Source organism: Papio anubis, chromosome 9 (genome assembly GCF_008728515.1).
Source record: "Papio anubis isolate 15944 chromosome 9, Panubis1.0, whole genome shotgun sequence".
NCBI lineage: Eukaryota > Metazoa > Chordata > Mammalia > Primates > Cercopithecidae > Papio > Papio anubis.
In genome coordinates this window covers 35,231,469-35,258,555 of record NC_044984.1, presented here as the reverse complement: position 1 = coordinate 35,258,555, position 27,087 = coordinate 35,231,469, and the positions used below count along the sequence as shown (strand labels likewise).

Here is a 27,087-nt window from a genome sequence, read left to right as displayed (position 1 = left end):
GAGAGTTTGTCAACATGAAAATGATATGGCAATAGATGATGTTGTTATGAGATAATTTACTAGTTTTATTAATGTTTTTAATTTTTGTGCATACATAGTAGATATATATACTTATGGGGTACATGAGATGTTTTGATACAGGCACGCAATGTGAAATAAGAACATCATTAAGAATGGGGTATCCATCCATTGAGCTACAAACAATCCAATTACACTGCTAACTGAGAGCCATTTAAAGGAGAATTCCTTTCACTACTTGACTTACCTGTTCTGAAACCTCCAGGTAAGGCTGTTGTCCCAGAGCCTGTCACAGTGTAGCCTTGGATGAGAGGGAGAAGGAAGAGGGGGTAATATGAGCAGTGTGTGATAGGATAGAAATCATGGTTTAGAACAAATCCATGTGTTTCTGTGAGACAATGCATTCCTTCTCCAGGATTCCTTTCCCAAGAGGTAAACTAAACATGGTTTTCCCCATTTTATAGTGTTCATTTTGGTTAGCTTCAGTCCTCTGGGATCTTTCTTTTCCAAGTTAGCATCATGAACGAGGGCCTTTCCCATCCTCACCTTTTTCAATTCCCCATGCTCACCTGTTTTACTTTCAGTAGGTTGGCTTCTCCCTGAAATTATGTTGGTGATCCCTAAAGGTTAAAAAATGAAAAAGATTGAGAATCTTAATATTTTAATTCTTTCAAGAGAGTTTCCCCCCTCCTACTTTCTACTTTCAAAGTTTCATAACTATGAGGCTAGGTTCTCTGAAAAAATGAAATATTAAAAAATATGTCCCCCGCAAATTCTGGCTGATCCTGTTTGAGATTCTGAATCCCAAAATTAGAGGCAATATGGTCTCCTGGTATAACATGGTATATCCCAGTACTTCAGTACACAGTGCTAAGTCAAACACATTGGAAATTGCTAAACCAGAACTCCTCTCCTTTTCAGGCTCTTTGCCTATGTCCACCCTTTATGTCCTGGAGAGCCCAAGGAACTCTCTTTGTCTGTTTTCTCTTCTCCCTGTATGTAAATAACATACAGTGGATTATTTAGGGCTAATGTAACCCTAAATAACTCATCAGTACCCATAGTTTCAAATATTGTTTGTAAGCAAATGACTGACAAATCTCTATCCCAGTACAGGCTTCTCGTCTGGGCCCCAGTCACCTTCATCAACTCTTCTGCACATCACTACCTGGAAACCTCAGAGTAATTTGAATTCAAATGATCAAAATCAGACCTTACTGTATCACTTATCAAATATTTTTATTTCCTCTAGTATATTCACAAACTTGGTAGATGGCACCATCACCTATCCACCCAAGCACTCAAATCATGAACTAGAAGTCAGCTAAATTTATTCCTCTCCTTTATCTCCTCAGCCACACTTGTTGATTCTAACTGGCTAACATATTGTACACTCTTTCTGCCTCTGTATCCCCTTATGACTAGCTTATTTCAGTCCCTAACTATCTGTCATTTCCAAGAGATTTCAAACTATACAACATACCTCCACCCTTACTCTTACTCTCTTTCATATCAATCTTCTACCTGTGAGTAATTAATATTCCCAAAAAATACAACTTGGGCATGATAATTAATCTATTTAAAAATCCCTTCTCATTGCCCATGAATCAACGTTTTAATTTTTGGTGTTATAATTGAGCCCAATATTATAATAGTCTCATAGAATATAGAATTGATGAGTGATTTTTTTCTTCATTTCATGATATTTCTGTCCCAACTTTGTAATCTAGAAGCTCCAAAAACTTCTCAACATTCCCTCTTTCAATGCTCTCTCAACATCTGGGTTGCGTTCCACAAGTATATTGTATTATTGTATTATAGTTCCCTGAAAATTCCATACTGTTTTACATCCCCCAGACATTTGAATAGAAAAGAGAAAATATTCTTTTCCATCATCATTTTTTCAAGTAAACAAAAGACGCCCAAGATGCCTTAAGTTTATTTCAGTCATCTTTTATTTATCCAGCCTGGAAATCTTGGTTAGTGGTGGCTTTATTTGATATGACAGTAGTATGAGCAAAGACAAGTGTGGAAATATTTTACCTAAAAAGATTCCTGTCCCCATTTAGGTATCTACTTCTGGGAAGCTATGTCCTAACAATGATGTTCCTAATTAAATCTTTAGTCCAGGGTATTCCACAGCATTAATATGACCACCTTCAACGGACTTCAATAAGTCTTCAAATGAAAAGTTTTATCATCTCCTGTCAGGGCCTAAATTTCACTAGTAATTAATGAAATCCTCTGTAATTAATTTCTAGTAGTGGTATTATTTAGTAATTAAGTTGTAGTTCCTGGTAGTAGAGGAAAAAGTTGAGATGACTTAAGTTTGAAATCTGGAAAATATTTCATGTTTTAGTAGAAGACATATTCTCAAAGAAGATGGCCTTTTGCCTGAGGTACTCATAGACAGCTTTCTTTTGTAACTTTGACTAATCCCTGTTGAAATTTCCAGCAAGTGTGATGAAAGAAGATATTCCAGGGGATTTGAAATGAAAAAGAAATTGAGGGAAAGATAGTAAAACAGAGAGAGAGAGAGAGAGAGAGAGAGAGAGAGACCATAGTAATGACTTTATTTTTAACCCAGAGAATAGCATAGACTTGGAAAAATACGCATTTCTTATAAGCCATCCAAGGGCTTCTCTATGCAAAAAAAAAACAAAAACCACATTTTCTCCTAGGCTTTCTCATCTCCCAAAACCAACTGTGGCAAAACTGTCATTCTGGAGCCCCTTTGCTGTGGTTAAATACTTTGGAAAGCAGTGCTTTTCCTTTGCTCATCAGTTTTACTTCCTGCAGTGTGGCTCCCTCATGTTTCCATAGGGACTTCTTGGAAGTGTGGGGTGATTTTTTTAAATTAAATTTATTGGAACCTTATTCATGAGGATAAACCCATGAGAATAGGTTTAATACGCAATAGAAGTCCAAGATGGGCAAATTAAACATCTTTGCTAACCAAGATATGGCGTTTTCTAGGCTCCTGAAAACTCCAACTGACCATATGAAGGCAAGATGGATAAAGGATTCAGAATAACACATCATTCTTAGTTTCATAAATATCACATCTAAAAAGCTGATGTGGAGTGGCAAGTTGGAATAAAACAAAAACAAACAAACAAAAAACAAGACCCATCCATCTGCTGTCTCCAAGAGCTCCATCTCACATGTAATTATACCCACAGAGTTAAAATAAAGAAACAAGGATCTATGATGCAAAAGGAAAACAAAAAAGATCAGAAGTTGCTATTCTTAGATAAAACAGACTTTAAACCAACAACAGCAAAAAAGGACAAAGAAGGGCATTACATAGTGATAAAGTGTTCAATTCAAGAAGACGAATTAACTATTCTAGACATATATGCACCCAGCATTGGGATATCCAGATTCATAATGCAAGTACTTCTAGACCTGCAAAAAGACAGCTGCACAGTAATTGTGGGGGACTCCAACACCCTACTGACGCATTAGGTAGATCATCAGGGCAGAAAATAAACAAAGAAATTCTTGTGCTCACTTCAGCAGCACATATACTAAAATTGGAATGCTACAGAGAATATTAACATGGCCCTGCTTTAAGGATAACACAAAAATTCATGAGGCATTTCATATTTTTCAAAGATACAGCATACCAGAATCTCCGGGTCACAGCTAAAGCAGCGTTAAGAGGGAAGTTTATAGCGCCAAATGCCCGCATTAAACTGTTAGAAAGATCTCAAAGTAACAATGTAACATCACACCTACTGGTACTAGAGAAACAAAACCAGAGCAACCTCAAAACTAGCAGAAAACAAGAAACAACAAAAATCACAGCTGAACTGAAAAAAAATTAAGATATGAAAAACCATACAAAATATCAATGAATCTAGCAGTTTGTTTCTTGAAAGAATAAATAAAATTGATAGACCACCATCTAGACTAATAAAGAGGATCCAAATAAACGCAATCAGAAATGACAAAGGAAATATTACCAGACTCCATAGAATTACCAAAAAAAACCCTCCCAGAAACTACCACAAACGCGTCTATGCACACAAACTAGAAAACCTGGAAGAAATGAATTCTTGGAAACATATAACCTCCCAAGATTGAACCAGGAAGAAATTAAATTCCTAGATAGACCAATAAAGGGTTCTGAAATTGAATCAGCAATCAAAAGCCTACCAACCAGAAAAAGCCCAGGACCAGACAGATTCACAGATACATACTACCAGATGAATAAAGAAGAGCTGGTACCATTCCTAATGAAACTATTCCAAAAAATTTAGAAGGAGAAATTCCTCCCTAACTCACTCTATGAAGCCAGCATCATTCTGATACCAAAACCTAATGGAGACACGACAAAAAAAGAAAATTTCAACACAATAATCTTGATGAACATAGATGCAAAAATTCTCAACAAAATACTAGCCAACTAAATCCAGCAGCATATCAAAAAGTTAATGCACCATGATCAAGTAGGCTTTATCCCTGGGATGCAAGTTTGGGTCAACATACACAAATGTATGTATCAATAAATGTGATTTACCATATAAAGCTAAAAACAAAAACCACATGATCATCTCAATAGATGCAGAAAAGGCTTTTGATAATATTGAATATCCCTTTATGTTAAATACTCATGAAACACTAGGTATTGAAGGAATATACCTCCAAATAATAAGAGTCATCTATGACAAATCCGCAGCCAACATCATACTGAATTGGCAAAAGTTGGAAGCAATCCCCTTGAGAACTGGAACAAGACAAGGATGCCAACTTTCCCCACTCATATTCAACATAGTACTAGAAGTCCTAGCCAGAGCACTCAGACCAGAGAAATAAATAAAAGGCATCCGAATAGGAAGGAAATAAGTCAAACTATCTTTGTTTGGTAGAAGACATTATTCTATACCTAGAAAACCCCATAGTCTCTGCCCAAAAAACCTAGATCTGATCAACAACTTCAGCAAAGTTTCAAGACACAAAATAAGTGTGCAAAAATTAATAGCATTTTTATACATCAACAACATCAAGGCTGAGAGCCAAATCAAAAAAGATAATCCTATTCACAATAGCCACAAAAAATAAAATACCTAGGAATACAGCTAACCAGGGAGGCAAAAGAGCCCTACAGTAAGAACTACAAAACACTGCTGAAAGAAATCAGAGATGATACAAATAGAAAAACATTTTATGTTCATGGATAGGAAGAATTAATATTATCAAAATGGCCACACTGCCCAAAGCAATTTACAGATTCAATGCTATTTAAATCTACCAATGACATTCTTCACAAAATTAGAAAAAAAAAATCTATTGTAAAATTCATATGGAACCAAAAAGGAGCTTGACTAACTAATGAAATCCCAAGCAAAAACAGCAAAACTAGAGGTATAACATTACCCAACTTCAAACTATATTACAATGCTACAGTAACCAAAACAGCATGGTACAAAAACAGACACACAGACCAATGGAACAGAATACAGAGCCCAGATATTATGTTATACACTTACAACCATCTGATCTTTGACAAAGCCAACAAAAACAAGCAATGAGGAAATGGCTCCCTATTCAATAAATGGTGCTGGCATAACTGGCTAGCCATGCAGGAGATTGAAGCTGAACCCCTTTCCTTACACCATATAAAAAAATCAACTCAAGATAGATTAAAGGCTTTAATGCAAAACCTAAAATTATGAAAACCCTGGAATATAATCTAGGAAATGTCATTTTGGATATAGGCCCTGGCAGAGATTTCATAACAAAGATGCCAAATACAATTGCAACAAAAACAAAACTTGACAAATGGAACCTAATTCAACTAAAGAATTTCTGCACAGCAAAAGAAACTATCAACAGGTTAACAGACAACCTACAGAATGGAAGAAAATATTTGCAAACTATGCATCTGACAAATATCTAATATCCAGAACCTACAAGGAATGTAAACAAATTAACCAGCAAAAAACAACCCTATTAAAAAGTGGCCAAAGGACACAAACAGCTATTTTTCATAAGGCATACACACATATGACAAGCATATGAGAACATTCACATTACTAATCATTAGAGAAGTGCAAATCAAAACCACAATGAAATACCATCTCACACCAGTCAGAATGGCTATTATGAAAAAGTCAAAAACAAAACAAAACAAACAAACAAACAAAAAAAAAACAGATGCTGGTAAAGCTGCAGAGGAAAGGGAATTGATCGTTGATGTGGATGTAAATTAATCCAGCCACTATGGAAAGCAGTCTGGAGATTTCTCAAAGAACTTAAAACAGAATCACCAATTGACCCAGCAATCCCATTAGTGGGTATCTATCCAAAAGAAAACAAATTGTTCTACCAAAAAGACACATTCATTTGCACTTTCATCGCAGGGTTACTCACAATAGCAAAGACATGGAATCGACCTAGGTTCCCATCAATGATGGACTGGATTTTAAAAATGTAGTGTATACACACCATGGAACATTATACAACCATAAGAAAGAACAAAATTATGTCCTTTGCAGCAACACAGATGGAGCTAGAATGCAGCTGGAGGCCATTATCCTATGTGAATTAATGCAGGAACAGAAAAACAAATACTGCATGTTCTTACAAGTGGGAGCTAACCACTGGATACTCATGGATATACGGATAGCAACAATAGACACTGGGGACCACTATAAAGGGGAAGAAGAAGGGGGCGTTGAAAATTGACTATTGGGTACTCTGCTCAGTACCTGGATGACGGGATCATTCATACTCCAAACCTAAGCATCATGCAATACACTCAGGACGTGTAACAAACCTATACATGTACCCCCCCGCCGAATCTAAAATAAAATTTGAAAAAATTTAAAATATAAAAAACAGACTAGTGTATGGAGAAAATCCATGTGAAGAGCAAGGTCCCAAGCTTGATTTACCTGACATGTCTCTTCAAGTGAAATACAAAATCCTGTTTCAGCTCATCTTCCCATTCATTCATCACTACCACAAACTCAAGCAAAGAATTGTTGAGAACCCAAAACAAACCACTCACCAGTTGCCATTCCAACTCCAGTGGCAACTCCAATGCCTGTAGAAGTTGTAGCCTCTGAGAAGAAATAGGAGAAAGTGGTATAGAATGCAGACATTTGGAAAAACGAGTAACAGTCTTACTTTATGTAATATCCCTGTGGGAGCCATCAGGTCCCCAGAAGTTCACATAGGCAGGTTTCTTCAACACTTTTATGACTCACTTGTGTTGGAACTCCCAGATACAATGGTTGTGCCAGTAGTTATCCCAGTGGTAACTGCAATCACAAGAGGAGAGAATCAATTTATGAATTCCTTTTCATCTAAAATTAGGATTTGGTTTAGAAAAAAATAATAGGTTTCTCAAGTGAACTAAAAGGTTTATATCAGGAACTTTTTTGCCTTAAGTGATATATTAGGCATGTTCTCAGGATGTCATTGTATTGCAAATAAGCAGCAATTCACAAGGAGTAAACTATTTATATACCAGTAATTTGTATACAATGATTGAGGAAAACGTCCACTAAGTTCATTATAGCCAATTTGATTTAGTTTAAGATGAAAAGAAAAAAATAATTATTTGATTGCTAGTGCCCACCTATTTTACTTCCAGCCTCAGTGGTTCCACCATTGCCCAAAGAAGTTGTGGCTTCTAAGTGAAGGGAGAAAAGAAGTAAATTCAGAAGAATCCTATAACTGAGAAAATCCCGTGGTATTCCCATGGTACGGTAGAGAGTGTGTATGTTTCTGGGGAGGGACTCAGTCATATTCCATGACTAAAACCCCTCATTCCCTATTAGGTTACCTGTGTTGGAACTTCCAGATGCAACTGTTGTGCCAGAGACTATACCAGTGGTACCTAAAGCAGGGAGAGGGAAAGAGAGACCCCAAATTGTGATGCATTTACCATCCCAAGAAGAACATGGACGCCAATGACTGTCTATGACTTGAAAGCAGCAGAAAGCTTGTGCTATCCTGTCATCATGAAGTGTGTTCTCCATTTTTAAATTCAGAGCCACAGTAAACACATTAGTTTGTAGTCCAGCCTTGATTATTTGGCTCCTTAGAGTTTAATGTCAGAGGTTTCGGGGTATTTTTCACGCTTACCTATTTCACTTCCAGGGTTTGATCTCTCAGATGTGCCACTGGTAGCTTCTAGTGACAAGAAATGAAAACAATATTTGTGTAAAGGTATTCAACTGCATTCAATAAACTTATAACATCCAAATTCCAAAATATGACAGATCTAAACCTCTAGAGTAACTTCTATCACCTCTGCTGCCTTAAATAGAACAATACGGATTTATATTTCCTCTGTATGTACTGGGTAATAGCTTAAATGTTAAAAGGGGAATCTTTCTGGACTCTGAGCCTCTTTTTCTATAATTGTAGTATAAGGTTTGGCCCCAGGAGAAATGATATGATTTTTATAAATACAAGCTTTGTTTAACAAATATCTCTATGAAAAGGCAAAAGCCCAATGTAGATTTGTAGAAACTCAAGAGTTGCCAATTCTTTGGCCAGGCGCAGTGGCTCACACTTGTTATCCCAGCACATTGGGAGGCCAAGAAAGACAGATCACTTGAGGCCAGGAGTTCAAGACCAGCCTGGCCAACATGGTGAAACCCCATATCTACTAAAAATACAAAAAAAAAAAAAAAAAAAGGATAGCTTGGTGTGGTGGTGCACACCTGTAATCCCAGCTACTTGAGTGGCTGAGGTAAGAGAATTGCTTGAACCCTGGAGGTGGAATTTGCAGTAGGCTGAGGTCATACCACCGCACTCCAGCCTGGGCTGGAGACTATCTCAAGAGTGAGACTATCTCAAGAAAAAAATAATATATACATTTGTCATTTTTTCTCATTTCTCATTTTTTCTCATGTATATTAATATATGTGTGTGTATATATATATATTTATTTGTGTGTGTGTGTGTGTATATATATATTTGCCAATTCCACTTTCATTGATTATGCTTCCTTCCATGGAAGTTATATCTTCTGAGAATAAAAAGGAAGAAAGTAGTGAGGGCTAACAGAAAATCATCAAAAGACATAATGTGCCATTGCTGCAGAGTTAGCACCCAACCAAAAAAAAAAAAAAAAACCAACAGTATCTGTTTCCTCATTGACTCACCTGTGTTGACACTGCTAGGTGAGATGGTGTTGCCAGAGACCACCACAGTAGTACCTAAAAACAAAATGGAAGGGTACCACTATATCAATTGTTTTCTTATAATAAAAGCCCATTCTATAATAGAATGAGGCAACGACAGAATTCTTTATTATGCAAGAAAAAAACATTTTCAGGGACAGCTTGTTCCAAAGTTATTTTGTATTTTGCAAATGTAATGTTCCATTCTCACTATAAACTTGGTGGGGGAAGGGTGCAATGTGAGGTGGTGGTGGAGTCTCAATGAGAACGTCTCTTTTTCTGGACTCAATGTCAGGAAAACAAAGGTACTTTACTTACCTAGTGGAATGCTAGTGACTTGGCTACCTGATACCCCTAGAAAAAGGAACAAAGCAGGACTGATTACCTGTTGAATTTTCATTTGGGTAAAATATTGGTATCGTAGAAATTGTAGTAGTCTAAAAGAGTTGAGATGTGACAAAAGAGTGTAGCGGTATAGTGTAGTGGTGATTTAGTATCATGGTTAAGAGGATGGATTTTGAAGCCAGAGTGCCTGAGTTGAAATCTGTTGTTTGCTCGCTGAGTGATCTTCATTCAGTTACTGAATATCTTTGAGCCATAGGTTTTTCTCATCTGGAAAGTCTGTGAGAACAATAGTGCTTACCTCACAATTTGGGATGAGGGATAAAAGAATAATGAGAAAAACGTGGAGTAGTGCTTGGAACATAGTTCATGCTAGAAAGTGTTAACTACTATGGCTATTATTTTAAGTGAAAAGTGGACAGGTTAGGAAGCTCGTGTGCTCACCTGTATTCATTCCACTTCCTGTGGTCTCAGTGCCTCTAAAGGACGTCATAGCTTCTTAGAGAGGAAAGGTAGGAAAATATGAAGTGAGAGGAATTAGCATTGTGAGGAAAGTGAAGGATGCACTGTTCTTGATAACAGTGCCACGGGAGGCACTTTACTAGTAAATCATTCTGTGGAGTCTCACCAGCTGGCTGGCTCACCCGTGTTTGAACTCCCAGGTTTAGATGTGTTGCCAGAAGCTACCCTAGTCTTTCTCTGTCACCCAGGCTGGAGTGCAATGGCACAATCTCTCACTGTAACCTCCGCCTCCCAGGTTCAAGTGATCCTCCTGCCTCAGCCTCCTGAGTAGCTGGGATTACAGGCTCATGCCACCACACCTGGCTAATTTTTGAATTTTTAGTAGAGAAGAGGTTTCACCATGTTGGCCAGGCTCAAACTACTGACCTCAGGTGATCCACCCACCTCGGCCTCCCAAAGTGCTGGGACTACAGGTGTGAGCCATCGTGCCTGGCCTGTGTTTTCTCATGCATAGTTTTATTCTCAAATCAAAAAAAGATACAAATTCCTCAACAGAGGACTACATTTGTCTGGAATTCAATGGCAGTAAGACAAGCGGCCCTCTTTCCTGCCATTTTTACCTATTGTGCTTCCAGTTCCTTGGTTTGCTGACCCTCTAGTGGTAGCTCTTAAAAGGATAAAAATAGAAAAACTTTGGAATATAAATGTAGACTAGAGTTATAGGGATAACTACGGTACATTTCAGTCATTATTGTGCTCAAGGAAAAATATATCGTTCGAGGCAAATCTGTGTGCATTTTGGCCTTCTGTTGACCTGAAATGGAATCCTCTGAGCCAGTAATTCATTTTTCTGATATACCTAAAATGGAGATAACTAAAATGGAAAAAGAAAACTTTTCATACAATTATCACTTTCACTCTCATTTGCAGAGACTTATATATGTCAGGCTTGGCCCTGGAAATGGAAGGCAATTTGCCCAAGTTAATTCAAAATTAAGTAACAAAACGCTGATCTTAGATGAGAGTTCCTCAAAAGCTCCTCCTTGAAAAACTATCCTATTAAGAAGCAAAGTATAATTGTAATTTATTATCACTCAAAAGTCATACATGCATGCACAAACACACACCATTAATTCTCACCTGTCTTCCATCCCACTACAGTGGTTCTATGGACTCCTGTGGAAGTTGTGGCTTCTGAGAAAAAGAGAAGCAACGAGTAAAGGATGAGGACTTAGAAGGATGGGGAAATATACTGTGATGCTCTTATAGAAGAAGAGCAATGTGAAAGACATTTTTGCCATCTTATTTCCAGAAAGGGAGCTTTCTTCTCAGCTTGTTAGCCTACCTGTACTGGAACTTCCAGGTGCAACAGCTGTGCTCAAGGCCACACCAGTAGTGCCTGAAATGAGAAGGTTATGGTGTTATAAAGAATCTTTTGCATGGAGGCAGTCTAGGTATAAACTAAATCTGTATTTCCAGGGCCATATCACTCATATTGTACACTGGCCAGCTCCAGGAGGCACCATTCACACAGCCTGCTTTGTCTATGTGGCAGTCCTTTGAGCATGTTCTTCCACTGGCCTTTTTGTTCCTGGATTGAATTATATATTTTTCCTATATTTTAATTATTTCATTCATTCAATAAATATTTATTGGGCCCTGTTTAGTACTAGGGATCATTGAACAGAGACTTTTTTTCTCAAGAAGCCTACTTTTTAGTAGGCTTTCCAAGCATATATAATATAAAACCCTCAAATGTGAGACAAAAGAATTTCTTTAACATATTTGCCTGTTTTACTTCCAGTGACTTGATTGTCTGATGCATCAGAGGTGGTTCCTGATGACTGAAAGTAGGAAAAACGATTCTGAGTATGTTTTGACCTATAATCAATCACTGAGGCAACCCTTCAGCAACTTAATACTTAAATCTCAGGATGGAGAGCAAACCATTTCTGAGTTCATTTTAGTCATCTGTTCACCTGAGACAGACCTTCTGGGCCAGTCTTGACTCCTGCTGATACTGTAGTAATATCTATAATATCCACTGGGTTAATTGTCCAGGGAATTACTGCTCCTGCTACCCTCTCCAGAAATCTATGTCCTAAGGCCAGGCATTGGAAAAGGCTGGTTCAGAAGTCAGCTCAGGGGTGTGGATGGGAGGACCTGCCCTCCCTATACGATAATCTTTCAGATCCAGAGGCAAACTCATGATACTACTTAATGGCCATGCTAACCTTTGAGACCCCTAGTTCTCAGTGATTTCACAACAGTGACTCTGATGGCTTCTAAGGAAGCTTTCGCCTCTGCAAGAGGAAATGAAGCAGAAAGGATGTTTGGGGTTACATATTCCTCCTTGAAATTAAACAAGTGATGACTGCCATTGAAAATATTCACTTACCTATAACAGAACTTCCAGGTGCAACAGTTGTGTGAGAGATGATGCCACTGGAACCTGGAATCACTAAGAGAAGGAAACTTACATCATTTCCTTTACATTAACAGAAGAGCTAAGAAGAAAAACATTATATGTTTTTTGTTAACTCAGAGGGCGTATTCCATTATTCCTCATACACCTTTCAACAAGGATACTTCATTCCAAAAAAAAAAAAAAAGCCAAGGCTAAGGACTCACATTAGAAGTATGCTTATTATCTGAATACTGGTAAATATCAGGAAGATATTTATACTTTCCCATGCTTACCTGTTTGACTGCTGGAGAGTTGGCTCCCCAGTGCAGTGGTCATGGATCCTGTAAAAGAGAAAAGAGAGAGAATATTCTGCTATCTATAAATGTAAAAATTTTGGTAAAACACTAATATTCTGAAATTTGGGGGCTTGGACAAAGATTTCCATAGGAAATCACTCTGTATTTATTTCAATCAATTTGAATTGTTAGAACTATTTTACAAACTTCACATTTTCACCTGAGACTGTTACTGCTTCAGTGATTTTAGAGAAAGTTATAGCCTCTGAGAAAAAGGGAAAAAGAATAGCGGTGAGGTCAAAGATTTGAAGAATCTGAGAACTCATGGTAGGATCACCCAGGCAGAGACACCTCATTGAGGAGCCCTTCCCAAGCAGTGGTTTCTCCCAGCCTGGTGCTTTACCTGAATTGGAGCTCCCAGGGGTGACTGTTGTCCCAGAGGGCACTCCAGCTGTGCCTAGGAAGGAAAGAAATAAAAAAGATCAACAGATTGACACATTTGTAACCCTTAGAAGAATGTGGCCAGCATCATGTCTACCTGGACCTTGGAGCAGCAAAAGATGCTTCCTGGACCTATAACTGACAGGAGGTGGTATTTTCTATGTTTACCGTGTGCCTTTGTAAGGCCGAGATTAATGCAGTGGCTAATGTGCCTGCTCTGATTATTTTTGCCAAGATTGAAAGTCATATCAAAGACGTTCTCCAAGTTTACCTGTCTTACTTCCTGGTGTTCTGGTGGTGGCTCCTAATGAAAAGGAAAAGAGAGAGGAAGAAGGAGGAGGAGGAGGAGGAAGAGGAAGAAAAGGGAGAAAAGAAAGAAGAAAGGAAAGTTTGAATTTTTACCCCTGAACTAAAATGTGACATCTTAATGATTTCTCTGCTGAATACAAGTCAGTACTGTAATGATACACACACTGAGTTATTTTCAAAGGAAAAACCTTTTCAGAGCCAGAGCTACTGTAACTCTCCTCTCTAGAGGCCTCGAACCCTGAGGCTAGTCCTAGAGAAGAAAAAGCCTTTTGGAAATTTGGGCCCAAGTTGTTCCAAATCTGAAAGGAAATCCTGGTTGCTTTGAAATAGCTTCAAAAGGAAAGGAAAAACTCTATTCCACATTAAAGAGATTATTTGCATAATCTATTCAACCCTTCTATAATTTACAATTATTCCAAAATAAGTTCATTGAAAAAAATGTTTCCTCTAACAAATTTATCAAAATACAACAGTAAATAATGAAACCCCCATAATCTTCACCTGATTTTATTTCTGCTCCAGTGGTGCTACTTCCTCCTAGGAAAATTGTGGTCTCTTAAAGATGGAAAGAAAACTAAAATTAATTGAGTGCTAAGAAAAAGGGATGAGCTAAGCTGATATCATTACATGAGAGAAGCCCAGTTCAAAATGTCTTGCCACCTACTAAGTTAGAAAAAAAAGTTTCCTGACTGTAAAGGTGATGTAAACCTTCAATTCACAAGGGTATTTTTTTAAAATGGGGAATGAAAGAATTTTAACTCATATGGTTATTAGACTTTAGGTAGTTCTTAATTGGAATAAGATATATAAACCTCTTAATAAAAATGGTTATACAAAGGAACTCATCAATGATAGATAAGCTCACTACTATTATCATCATTTTCATTGATTTAAGTATTAGAATTTCCTTTTTTTAAAATTATACTTTAAGTGCTAGGGTACATGTGCACAACGTGCAGGTTTGTTACATATGTATACATGTGCCATGTTGGTGTGCTGCACCCATTAACTTGTCATTTACATTAGGTATATCACCTAATGCTATCCCTCCCCCCCACCCCCACCCCATGACAGGCCCTGGTGTGTGATGTTCCCCACCCTGTGTCCAAGTGTTCTCGCTGTTCAATTCCCACCTATGAGTGAGAAACATGCGGTGTTTGGTTTTTTTGTCCTTGCAATAGTTTGCTGAGAATGATGGTTTCCAGCTTCATCCATGTCCTTACAAAGGACATGAACTCATCCTTTTGTATGACTGCATAGTATTCCACGGTGTATTTGTGCCACATTTTCTTAATCCAGTCTATCATTGATGGACACTGGGGTTGGTTCCAAGTCTTTGCTATTGTGAATAGTGGTACAATAAACATACATGTGCATGTGTCTTTACAGCAGCATGATTTATAATCCTTTGGGTATATCCCCAGTAATGGGATGGCTGGGTCAAATCGTATTTCTAGTTCTAGATCCTTGAGGAATTGCCACACTGTCTTCCACAATGGTTGAACTAGTTTACAGTCCCACCAACAGTGTAAAAGTGTTCCTATTTCTCCACAACCTCTCCAGCACCTGTTGTTTCCTGACTTTTTAATGATTGCCATTCTAACTGGTGTGAGATGGTATCTCATTGTGGTTTTGATTTGCATTTCTCTGATGGCGAGTGATGATGAACATTTTTTCATGTGTCTGTTGGGTGTATAAATGTCTTCTTTTGAGAAGTGTCTGTTCATATCCTTTGCCCACTTTGGGATGGGGTTGTTTGATTTTTTTCGTGTAAATTTGTTTGAGTTTCTGTAGATTCTGGATATTAGCCTTTTGTCAGATGAGTAGATTGCAAAAATTTTCTCCCATTCTGTAGGCTGCCTGTTCATTCTGATGGTAGTTTCTTTTCCTGTGCAGAAGCTCTTTAGTTTAATTAGATCCCATTTGTCAATTTTGGCTTTTGTTGCCATTGCTTTTGGTGTTTTAGACATGAAGTCCTTGCCCATGCCTATGTCCTGAATGGTATTACCTAGGTTTTCTTCTAGGGTTTTTATGGTTTTAGATCTAACATTTAAGTCTTTACTCCATCTTGAATTATTTTTTTGTCTAAGGTATAAGGAAGGGATCCAGTTTCAGCTTTCTATATATGGTTAGCCAGTTTTTCCAGCACCATTTATTAAATAGGGAATTCTTTCCCCATTTCTTGTTTTCATCAAGTCTATCAAAGATCAGATGGTTGTTGATGTGTGATATTATTTCTGAGGGCTCTGTTCTGTTCCATTGGTCTATATCTCTGTTTTGGTACCAGTACCATGTGCAAGAATTTTGCCAGAGGGAGTGGGGACAATCTCAGGGCTGGCCACAAATTGCCTTTGCTTGGATGTCCTCTCTTCAAAAAAAAAAAAAAAAAAAAATTGCCAGCACCTACCACATTGGAACTTGGAATTAGAAAGTGACAGGATTCATTATCTTTATTCTTTGCCCAAAATAAGAAAGAAAATGGCTGAAGATGAAGGTGAGGAAACTGTGTTTTCTCAATGTGCCAACAAGCTCCTTTTTAGATGTTTCTAGACCCAGGAGGTGAATCTGTATATGTCTTCCATGCACCATTTCTATCTCAGAAAACTTAATGACAAAAATTTCATTATCTCAATTACTTCCTTTAGATATCAATGAGAGAAAGAAAGACATTTCTCTCCAATCACCCAACTGATTCTCTGTGCCTCAGCTCCATGGTGAAGTCTCCCTGAAGCAGAGGAAAGGACGATGAAGGAGGCTGAGTGTCACATTTGGTAATTAGGTAAAATCCTGCCAATATGATAATGCTTGTTCTGAAAATACTCTTCACAGGAAGTACAAACATTAGATGTGATTCAGGCAACGTTGTCTACTGAGAAGCAGGTCGTGCTTCATCAGGGCTCACCTGCAGTGGGTCCAGTGCCAGTCACTCTGCTTGCTCCCGGAGAAGTTGTAGCTGCTGAGAGAGTGAAAAAAGTATGGAAAACATTCTGGGATTTAGAAAGGGAATGGTCTGCTTTTGCACAGAGGCAGCAAAAGGAAAGACACATTATTGTAGAAAGCATCCAAGAAATGGCTCTGTGCCAAATTGTGTACTTACCTGTGCTGAAACTTCCAGGAGCAACTGTTGTGCCAGGTGCCACCCCAGAGGTGCCTGAAACACAGAGGGATTGAGGTGACCATGATGAGTGAGTAAGTCAAATGAACACCCGAATCTAAAAGGTATATACTATATTCATTTTCTATACGAGAAGTCATTTTCCCTGAGGATATGGCAGTTAGTGAACTAGATGCATTTGCTGGTTGTCAGTGCTTCACAACTAAAGCAGATAGACAGTGTCCTCAGCTTCAGGCACTTTTGGAGTTTGATAAAAGGGAAACTAGATGGATTTCCCCAATGCTTACCTGCTTGCTTTCCTGGTGCTGCAGTGATGCCTGCTGTGAGATAGAAAAGAGGGGGGAAATGTTTTAAATGTGCTGAAACCATCAGATGTAGGAGAAGATAAAAAGCAAGAAAATGTGTAAGCATGCACACACATATAAACACATGCATCCTGGGTCCATGAGGCTCTTTTGTATTTCACACACTTTCATGGAAAACTTTCTGAATTCCACCTCAAGTGCTAGTGACTGTTGTAACATGAATGGAGAAATTCCATTCCATCCTTAGACATAAAGCTGTCAGTCTCCATTCTAGAATTATTATAATTCAAAAAAAATTGTATCTCCACCAGCAAAACTATCTTGAATCACTTCCAGCATCCCTAAATAAAACACAGACTCTCTCATGCAAAGCTTAAGAGACCTAACACTTATTATGCCAAATCAGGGGCTGTTTCTTCTCACCAGTTTTGAATCCAGTTCCAGAAGTACCAGTCTCTTCAATGGAAGTTGTGGCCTCTGAGAGAAGAAAGAGAGTGGTAAAGTCTATGAATGTGGAATACTGGGAGAGGATACTCGGGTGAGATTTTATCACAGCAGCCCTAAAATACATAGAATGACATTTGACATTAAGTACAACACATTAGAACTTCCAGATACAATGGTCATTCTAGAAGATTATCCCGTGATACCTGAAATGGAAAAAGAAAATGGAAATGGAATAATAGAGCATTGTCTCCCAAATTAAGCTTGGAAGGATCAACATGGCAACCCTAAAGCACTGAAGCCCTTTCCTGAGAACATTCTATTTCCATAATGAATGGAAAATGAACAACTTCCTAGCACTTCATTTTCCAGGCCAACCAGAGATGAATGTGTTGCTACTGGGTTTCTCTTTCACTATGTCACAAGGGTAGAATAGAGTTTAAATCACCCTAATCTGTTTGCCTTCTAGGAGCATATCCCCCTTGTATGACAGAGGTGCCTACAGAGGAAACAAAGCATAATTTTATCTTTATAAGTAGAACTCTTTGATACAACTTGGGGCGTTTTATAATCAGTTGTCTTCATGAAGCTTTCTGGTGAGGGGAGAGAGGAAACAAACATCTTGTAAAAGTAAATGAGAAAAATGACAGAAAGTGTCAAGCTGCGGGTGGAAAAGTACACTGGGAAAACAAGGACTGGAAGTTCTGGAAGGTTGGAATACATGCAATAGACTCTCAAGCCTCCTATCAGAAAAAAATGTCTCCATAAGCCAGGATACTGGAGATAGCCTGGCTGAGCCCTTTGGGGTCATGGAATCACAAGCAAAATCACGGGCCAGGTAGATATGACATAATATGGCCCCAGAGAAAATCCTCCTCCCTCAAAAACCTTCATGTTATTGTTCACTGCAGCCACCCAAATAGAGAGATGAGAGCAGGCCTCAGCCTGATAAGCTCACCTGGTGGGCCTGCTCGGGTGGTCCGTTTGCCTCCTGAGAAAGTTGTGACCTCTGAGAGAGAAAGGAATTGGCGGTATAATGACTACACATGACATTCTGTGGCTCTCAGAGACTAGACTGCTCAGCAGGTCGTGATTAGAATTCCTGACCTGTTTGGGCACTTCCAGTTTCCAGAGTTTTGCCAGAGATGCCCTCAGTAGTACCTGAAATAAGAAAAGATTATGTGGTCAGTTGGTCAATTTGTCCTCCTTAATGATATGAGAATAAGCTATTAAAGGAAAAAGAAAATACTTATTTGCATCAATATACTAAAAATTTATTTTTCTGGATTTTGTATTTTAGGAGTTAATCCATTTACTGCCCATGGAACATACAGTTTCCTCAGCAAGTTTACACACATCACAACTGAGGCCCTTTTTTAAGGTTTAGACACAGGAAGATAGATTTGGGCTCAAGTCACCTCTATAACTATCAGGGAATGGGTCCCATGATGCCTTGATCAAGTGCCTTTAGGCCCAAGGCAGATATAAGGAGGGAAAGTTGAAATTTATGAACCATATTTAATGATGTTAAATATTGAACACCTGCTGAATTTGTGTCTAATATGCCAGATATGGGAATCAATGAGTTCTGCTATATTTCTAGCAACACATGGGAAACTTACAAATCACACTTAGTTCCTTAGGAGAGCTCACCTGTGACTATTTCAGCACTTGTTATTCCACTTTCTCCTACAGAGATTGTGGTCTCTGAAAAAGACGAAAAAAGAATAGCAGTGAGGGCAAAGATTAGAAGAACCTGAGAAAAGTATGGTAGAATTGCCCAGGCAGACACCCCACTGAGGAGCCCTTTCCAAGCAGTGGTTCCTCCCAGCCTGGTGCTTTACCTGAGTTGGAGCTCCCAGGGGCAGCTGTTGTAGCAGAGGGCACTCCAGCTGTGCCTAGGTAGGAAAAAAGAGAAAGATGGGCACTCTTTTGTAATGCTTAGAAGAATGTGGTAAGCAACATGCCTGTCTTTGACTTTGGAGCAGGAAAAGACACTTCCTGGACCTATAACTGACAGGAGGACAGACATGTTTTGTGTTTTCTGTGTGCCTTCGCAAGGCCAAGGATACTATGACTGCCCTGATGACTTATTTTTGCCAATGTTGAAGGCCATATAAAAGGCATTTGTGAAATCTACCTGTCTTACTTCCTGGTGCTCCAGTGGTGGCTCCTAGCGAAAAGAAAAAAAAGAAGAAGAAGGATGGGAAGGAAAGAAAGAGAAAGGAGAAAAAAAGAAAATTTTGAATTTTTATCTCTGAAGTGAAGTATGACAACCTAATGGTTTCTATGCTGAATACAAGTCAATACTATGATGATAAACAGACTATGCTCTTCTCAAAGGGAAATAATTGCAGAGCTGAAGCTTCTGCAACTGTCCTCTCCAGAGGCCTAGAACCCTGAAGTTAGTCTCTAAGAAGGGAAAGCCTTCAGGAAATTTGGGCCCACATGTTTACAAATCCAGATCTAAGAAGAAATTCTGTTTCCCCTGAAATATTACAGCCTTAAAAGAAATTTAGAACTGCACTCCACGTTAAAGTTATTCTTTGCATCATCAATGCAAATTTTCTGTAACTTAAAAACTCATTGTTAAAAAATGTTTCCTCTAAGAAATCTATCAAAATACAACAATAAATAATGAATACTACAACATATTTACCTGATTTTATTTCAGTTCTAGTGGTGCCAATTCCACCTAGGGAAGTTGTAGTCTCTTAAAAATGCAAAGAAAACCAAAATTAATTGAGTATTAAGGAAGAGGGATGAGCTAAGTGGATGTCAAGACATGCAATAAGCCTAAATCAAAATGTCTTGTCACCTACTATTAAGTCACAAGAGAAATCTTTCTGACTGTAAACGTGATGGAAACCTTCAATATCCAAGTATAATTGTTAAATGGTGAGGTAAAACATTTTCAAATCATATTGTTCTTAATTGAAATGTAAGTGTTTCTTAATTGGAATAAGTTATTTAAACTTAATTTCAAAAGGTATACGGTCAGAACTCATAAATGATTGATATGCTTATTACTATTATCATCACTATTTATTGCTTTAAATATTAGATTTTTCACGTGCAAGAAGTTTGCCAATGGCTGCCACATTGAAAGTTGTAATTAGAAAGTGATAGGAATCAAAATCTGAATTCTTTACCCGTAATAAGAATGAACATGTCATATCATGAAGGTGTGGGAACTATGTGTTTTCTCAAAGTGCCAAGAAGCTCTTTTCAGTGGTTTCTAGAACCAAGATTTAACCTACATATGTTTTCCATGCACCATTTCTGTCTCACAGAAAATTTAATGACAAAACTTTCCATAACTCAATTATTTCCTCTAGATATCAATGAGAGAAATAAAAATATGTCTCTCCAATCACACAACTGATTCTCAGTGCCTTAGCTTCATGATGAAGTCTCCTTGGAACAGAAGAAAGAAAAATAAAGGAATTTGAGTGTCGGGCCTTTAGTCATTTAGGTAATATCCTGACTATCTGGTAATCCATGTTCAGAAAAGACTCTTTACACGAAGTACAAATACTGCATGTGATTGAGGCAATGTCTACTGAGAAGGAGGTAGTGGATTGTCCGTGCTTACTCGAAGTCGTTCTAACCCCAGTCATTCCACTTGCTCCAGGAGAAGTTGTGGCTGCTGGCAGAGGAAGGACATGAATAGAAAAGATTCAGAGGGCATGGTATGGAATGGTGATGTTTCTGCATTGAAACACTCAAAGACATTATGGCAAGCACCCATGAAGGGATTCCCCATCACACAGTGGACTCACCTGTGCCGAAACTTCCAGGGGCAACTGTTGTGCCAGGCGCCACCACAGAGGTGCCTGAAACACAAAGGGATTGAGGGGACCATAGTGATTCAGTAAGTTCTAGGAAGGCCCAAATCTTAAAGGGATATGCTGTATTTATGTATTTATTTATTTCCTACAACATACATCTCTCTCTGAGCATGAGACTGATGGTGAACGATATATATTTGCCTGCTTTCAAAAATTCATAACCAAAGCACATAGAAAATGTTTCCAACTTCAAGCACAACTACAAAGTTGATAAAAGGGAAACTAGATGCATTTTCTCGATGCTCACCTGCTTGCCTCCCTGGGACCGAAGTGATGCCTACTGTGAGGTACGTAAGAAGAAAGAAAAAAGATTTAAATGTGTTGAAACTTCAGATGTTGGAGAACATTTTGGGAAAGCCAATTGTAAGATACATACACACATATGCATGCATGCACCCTGGTTCCACGGGGCTCTTTCCTGCCTCACACACATTCACACATGTACACACAGAAAACTATCTGGCTTCCAGCTCAAATGCTGGTGGTAATAGTAACACAACGGGAAAACCCTTCCCATCCTCAGCCTCAATAGAGGGAGACTCAATTTTACAATAAGTAGCCTTTCAAAAAGGATTTCTCCCTAGTAACAAACCTATATTGAATCACTTGCAGTGCCTATAAAAACCACAAACACCCTCAAGGAAAGTTAAAAGACCTAATCTAGATGACCCCAAATTATGCGCTTTTTAGTCTCACCAGTTTTGAATACAGTTCTGGAAGGACCAGTCTCTTCGATGGAAGTTGTGGGCTCTGAGGAAAGAAATAGAGTAGGGAAGTCTGTGAATTTGGAATACTGAGAGGAGATACTGGGGCGTTATTTTATCACAGCAACCCTAAAAGAGATATCATTACATCTGACATTAAATATGAGGCACTTTATTCTTGTTAAGCTATGTGTGTTAGAACTCCCAGATATAATGGTTGTTCCAGAAGATTCTCCTAAAAAGAAAAAGGGGTAAATGCAGCAATATTTTCTCCCCATTTATGCTTGGAAGCATCAATGTGGCCCTAAAGCACTGGAAGCCCTTTCCTGAGGATACTCTGTCTCTATAGTGAATGGAAAATGAACAACTTCTAGCACTTCATTTTCCTTGGCCAAACTGAGATGGATGTGTTGCTGCTGGGTTTCCCTTTTACTATAAGGCAAAGGTAGACTAGGGTTTAAATCACCCTGACCTGTTTCCCTTCCAGGGACATATCCTTCTGATGTGCCAGAAGTGCCTACAGGAGAAATACAGCATGGTTTTAACCTTAAGCAGGACTCTTTGATACAGCTAGGGGCATTTAAATAATCGTTGACTTCACAAAGTTTTCTCATGAGGGGAGAGAGAAAATCAACATCATGTATAGCTAAATGAGAAAAAGGATAGAAAGTGTCCAGCTGTGGGTGGAAAGGTAAATTGGGTAAAGGACAGCTGGACATTCTGGAAGGATGGGATAAGTATAATAGACTCCCAAGCCTCATCATATCAGAAAAAAATGTCTCCATAAGTCAAGATACTGAAGACAGCCTGGCTGAGCCATCTGAGATCATGGAATCACAAGCAGAATAACTGACCACATATAGGACACAATAGGGCCCCAGAGAAAATCCCCCTCCCTCAAAAGCCTTCACATTATTTGTTCCCTGTATCCACCCAGAGAGAGAGATGATGAGAGCCTCAGGCCTCAGCCTAACAAGCTCACCTCCTGATGGTCCTGCTCGGGTGGTTCCGCTGCCTCCTGAGAAAGTTGTGGCCTCTGAGAAAGAAAGGAATTGGATGTATGAAGACTGCACAGGACATTCTGGGGCCCCATAAGCTGTATTGCCCAGGGTGCCATGTTCAGAATTCCTGACCTGTGTGGGTACTTTCAGCTGCCAGAGTTTTGCCCTCAGTAGTACCTGAAATAAGAGAGGATTGTGATTAGTTGGTCAATCTGTTGTCATTAATGAAATGGCTATAGACTCCTATAGAAAAAAACATTTTTTATTAAACACACCAGAAAATTTATTTCTCTAGAGTTTTTGTCTTGTTTTGTTTTGCTTTGTTTTTAAGAGTTAATCCATATACTGCCCATGGAACATATAGTTCCTTTGGCAAGTTTATAGAGAAAGTCCTCTACCATGGAGTTCCTTATTTAGGGTATTGTTACAGATAGAGAGATTTGGGCCCACATCACCTCTATAACTGTCAGGGAATGGGCTCCATGATGCCCTGATGAAGGGTCCTTAGACCCACAGCACAAGACATAAGGAGGAAATGTTGATGTGTCTGAACTATATTTATTGATGTTAAATATTGATCATCTGCTAAATGTTTTTCTAATATGCCAAATATGGGAAATTCAGATTTTGCCATATTCTAGCAAGCCATGGAAAATCATAGCAATGTATACTTAGTTCCTTAACTGAGCTCACCTGTGGTTATTTCAGCCCTTGTTTTTCCACTTTCTCTTAAAGCAGTCATGGCCTCTGCAAAAGAGGGAAAAAGAATAGCAGTGAGGGCAAAGGTTTGAAGAATCTGAGAAAAGCATGGTAGGATCACCCAGGCAGACACCTCACTGGGGAGCCCTTTCCAAGTACTGGTTCCTCCCAGTCTGGTGCTTTACCTGAGTTAGAGGTTCCAGGGGCAACTGTTGTCACAGAGGGCACTCCAGCTGTGCCTAGATAGGAAAGAAAAGAGAAAGATCAACATAGAGACCCTTTTATGACCCTTGAAAGAATGCGCCTGACAGCATGTCCATCTGTGACTTCAGAGCAGGAAAAGATGCTTCCTAGTCCTATAACTGACAGGAGAGGCATTTTTCATGTGTATTGTGTTCCTTGGCAAGGCCGAGGTTAACACAATGGCTAATATGCTTGTCCTTTTTTTTTTTTTTTTGCCAATGTTGAAGGTCATTTGAAAGGCTTTCCCAAGTTTACCTGTCTTACTTCCTGGTGCTCCGGAGGTGGGTCCTAATGAAAAGAAAAAGAGAAGGAGAAGAAGGAGGAGGAAAGAAAGAGAAATAAGGAAGAAAAAATATTTTTGAATTTTTATCTCCAAACTAAAATATGGGCATCTTAATGATTTCTACACTGATTTGAAGCTAGTACACTAATGTTATATAGACTATGCTCTTTTCAAAGGGAAAACCATTTCAGAGCCAGAGCTGTTATTGTAACCCTCCTCTGCAGAGTCCTAGACCCCTGAGGTTAGTATCTGAAAAAGAAAAAGCCTTTAGGAAATTTGGGCCCACATATTTACAAATCCAAATCCAAGAAGAATCTCTGTTCCCCTTAAAATATTACAGCTTTAAAGGAAATTTAAAACCACTTCCACATTAAGGTGATTTTTGCATTATCAATGCAAATTTTCTGTAACTTAAAATTATTTCAAAATTAAAAGATCATTAAAAATGTTTTTCTCTACAAAATCTATCAAAATACAACAATAAATATAAATACCCTAAAGTCTACCTGATTTTATTTCTGCTCCAGTGGTGCCACCTCCTCCTAGGGAAGTTGTGGTTTCTTAAAGATGAAAAGAAAACTAAAATTAATTCAGTATTAAGGAAGAGGGATGAGCAAGTGGATGTCACTACATGAGACAGGCCCAATTCAAAATGTCTTGTCACCTACTATTAAGTCAGAAAAGAAGACCTACTGACTGTAAAAGTGATGGAAACCTTTAATACACACATTTAATTGTTAAAATGGGGAGATAAAACATTTTAACTCACATGGTTCTTAGTTGGACCTTAGTTATTTCTTAATTGGAATAAGATATGTAAAATTCTTAATAAAAAAGCATATATAGTAAGGAACACATAAATGATAGATATGCTCACTATTATCATCATCATTATTTATTGCTTTAAATATTATACTTTTCATGTGCAAGAATTTTGCCAGTGGCTACCAAAAATGAACTTGGTATTAGAGAACAATGGGAATCAATATCTCAATCTTTACCCATAATGAGAAAAAAATGGCCTACGATGGGGTTAGGGAGCCATGTTTTCTCAGTATGTCAACAAGCTCTTTTCAGAGGTTCTAGAATCAAGAGTTAATTTATATATGTTCTTCACACCATTTACATCTCATGGAATATTTAATGACAACCATTCCAAAAACTCAATTACTTCCTTTAGATATCAATGAGAGTAAGATATTTCTTTCTAATCACTCAACTGATTCTCAGTGCCTTAGCTCCATGCTGAAGTCTCTTTGAGGCAGAGGAAAGGAAGATAAAAGAGTCTGAGGATCTGACATTTGGTTATTACGTAAAATCCTGCCTATCCAGTAATCTGTGTTCAGAAAATGCTCTTCACAGGAGGTACAAACAGTAGATGTCATTCAGATAACCTTGTCTACTGGGAAGCAGTTAGTAGTTCATCAGTGATTACCTTCAGCGGGTCCAGCCCCAGTGGTTCTACTTGCTCCAGGAGAAATTGTGGCTACTGAGAAAGGAGGGACATAAATGAAAAAGATTCAGGGGCCTAGGGATGGAATGGTGGTGCTTCTGCATATAAGCACCAAAGGAAAGACATTATTGTAGCAAGCACTCAAGAAATGATTCCTGTGGAATCAGTAAAGAAACTGTGGACTCACCTGTGCTGAAACTTCCAGGGGCAACTGTTGTGCCAGGTGCCACCGCAGAGGTACCTGAAACACATTACATCTCTTTTAGAGTCAGGTCTTCATTTGACTTACCGACCATTATGACTCAGTAAGTCAAGTGAAGACCTGACTCTGAAAGGGATATAATGTATTTATTTGCCATAACTGAAATCTCTCTTTTTGAGGTTATGGCAGAGGGTGAACTAAGTGTATTTGCTTGCATTTGACAATTCATAACCAAAGCAAATAGAGAAATACTGTTTGCAACTTCAGGTGCTTCTCCTGGAAATTTAATAAAAGGGAAACTAGATGCATTTCCCTAAGGCTGACAAACTTGCTCCCCTGGCACTGCAGTGATGCCTGCTATGAGATAGAAAGTAGGGGAAATAAGTTTTAAATGTGCTGCAAACTAGATGTAGGACAAAATATTGGCAAAGCAAAGTTTTATCCATATACAGATACACACATATGCATGCATGCATCCTGGTTCCATGGGCTTTTTTTCTATTTCACACACACACACTCACACACACACACTCACACACACACATGGAAAACATTCTGAATTCCAGCGCCAATTCTGGTGATAGGTGTAATACCAGGGGAGACATCTCAACCCATTCTCAGACCTGAAGCAGTGAGGCTCAATTCTAGAATTAGTAGATTTCCAAAAAAATTTATCTCTATAGCAAATCCATTTTTAATTACTTGCAATGTACCTAAATAAAATATAAACACTCTTAGGAGAAGCTTGATTCCTAATCTTGATGACCCTAAATCATGGACTGTTGATTCTTACCACTTTTGAAGCCAGTTCCAGAAGTACCAGTCCCTTTTGTGGAAGTTGTGGCCTCTGAGGGGAAAAAAAAAAAAAGTAGGAGAATAGTGACATCCGGGAATTTGGAATACCACAGAGGATATTGGGGTATTCTTTTATAATAGCAGCCCTAAAAGAGATATCATGACATCTGACATGAAATAAGAGGCATTCCCTTCTTGTTAAGCTACCTGTGTTAGAACTTCCAGATATAATGGTCGTTCCAGACAATTCCCCAGTGGTACCTAAAATGCCAAAAAAGGGAAATGGAGTAATAGATCATTATCTCCCCAGGTTAGCTTGGAAGCATCCGTGTGTGGCCCTAAAGTACTGGAAGCCCTTTCCTGAGGACACTGTATCCCTATAGAGAATGGAAAATGAGCAATCTCCAAGCACTTGATTTTCCAGGCCAACCTGGGCTGTGTGTGTTGCTACTGGGTTTCCCTTTCTCTATGAGGCAAGGGAAGAATAGGGCTTAAATCACCCTGACCTGTTTCCCTTCCAGGAACATATCCCCCTGGCGTAACAGAGGTGTCTACAGGAGAAACAAAGCAC

General features: G+C 38.6%; 1 protein-coding gene and 1 non-coding gene across 2 annotated transcripts in view; one reads left to right on the top strand and one right to left on the bottom strand.

Annotated features, from left to right (window-relative positions):
- Positions 1-27,087, bottom strand: part of MUC19 (mucin 19, oligomeric) — a gene marked incomplete at its 5' end in the record, with an annotated part of 176,875 nt that overhangs the window by 13,109 nt on the left and 136,679 nt on the right. Inside the window, 42 exon segments of the mRNA XM_031650173.1 lie at positions 266-319; positions 588-638; positions 7,037-7,090; positions 7,236-7,289; positions 7,610-7,663; positions 7,817-7,870; positions 8,119-8,166; positions 9,147-9,200; positions 9,483-9,518; positions 9,951-10,004; positions 11,109-11,162; positions 11,314-11,367; positions 12,203-12,271; positions 12,367-12,429; positions 12,669-12,716; positions 13,075-13,128; positions 13,384-13,416; positions 13,923-13,976; positions 16,324-16,377; positions 16,519-16,572; positions 16,824-16,856; positions 17,265-17,318; positions 18,244-18,294; positions 18,393-18,446; positions 18,939-18,992; positions 19,130-19,183; positions 19,426-19,458; positions 19,945-19,998; positions 20,881-20,934; positions 21,068-21,121; positions 21,384-21,416; positions 21,833-21,886; positions 22,823-22,876; positions 22,974-23,018; positions 23,535-23,588; positions 23,726-23,779; positions 24,039-24,071; positions 24,573-24,626; positions 25,502-25,555; positions 25,707-25,760; positions 26,515-26,568; positions 26,724-26,777. Of these exon segments, the coding sequence (XP_031506033.1) occupies positions 266-319; positions 588-638; positions 7,037-7,090; positions 7,236-7,289; positions 7,610-7,663; positions 7,817-7,870; positions 8,119-8,166; positions 9,147-9,200; positions 9,483-9,518; positions 9,951-10,004; positions 11,109-11,162; positions 11,314-11,367; positions 12,203-12,271; positions 12,367-12,429; positions 12,669-12,716; positions 13,075-13,128; positions 13,384-13,416; positions 13,923-13,976; positions 16,324-16,377; positions 16,519-16,572; positions 16,824-16,856; positions 17,265-17,318; positions 18,244-18,294; positions 18,393-18,446; positions 18,939-18,992; positions 19,130-19,183; positions 19,426-19,458; positions 19,945-19,998; positions 20,881-20,934; positions 21,068-21,121; positions 21,384-21,416; positions 21,833-21,886; positions 22,823-22,876; positions 22,974-23,018; positions 23,535-23,588; positions 23,726-23,779; positions 24,039-24,071; positions 24,573-24,626; positions 25,502-25,555; positions 25,707-25,760; positions 26,515-26,568; positions 26,724-26,777 (2,142 nt within the window).
- Positions 3,525-3,631, top strand: LOC116268991. Its single transcript, XR_004176317.1, has one exon. It is a non-coding gene; the product is annotated as a U6 spliceosomal RNA (small nuclear RNA).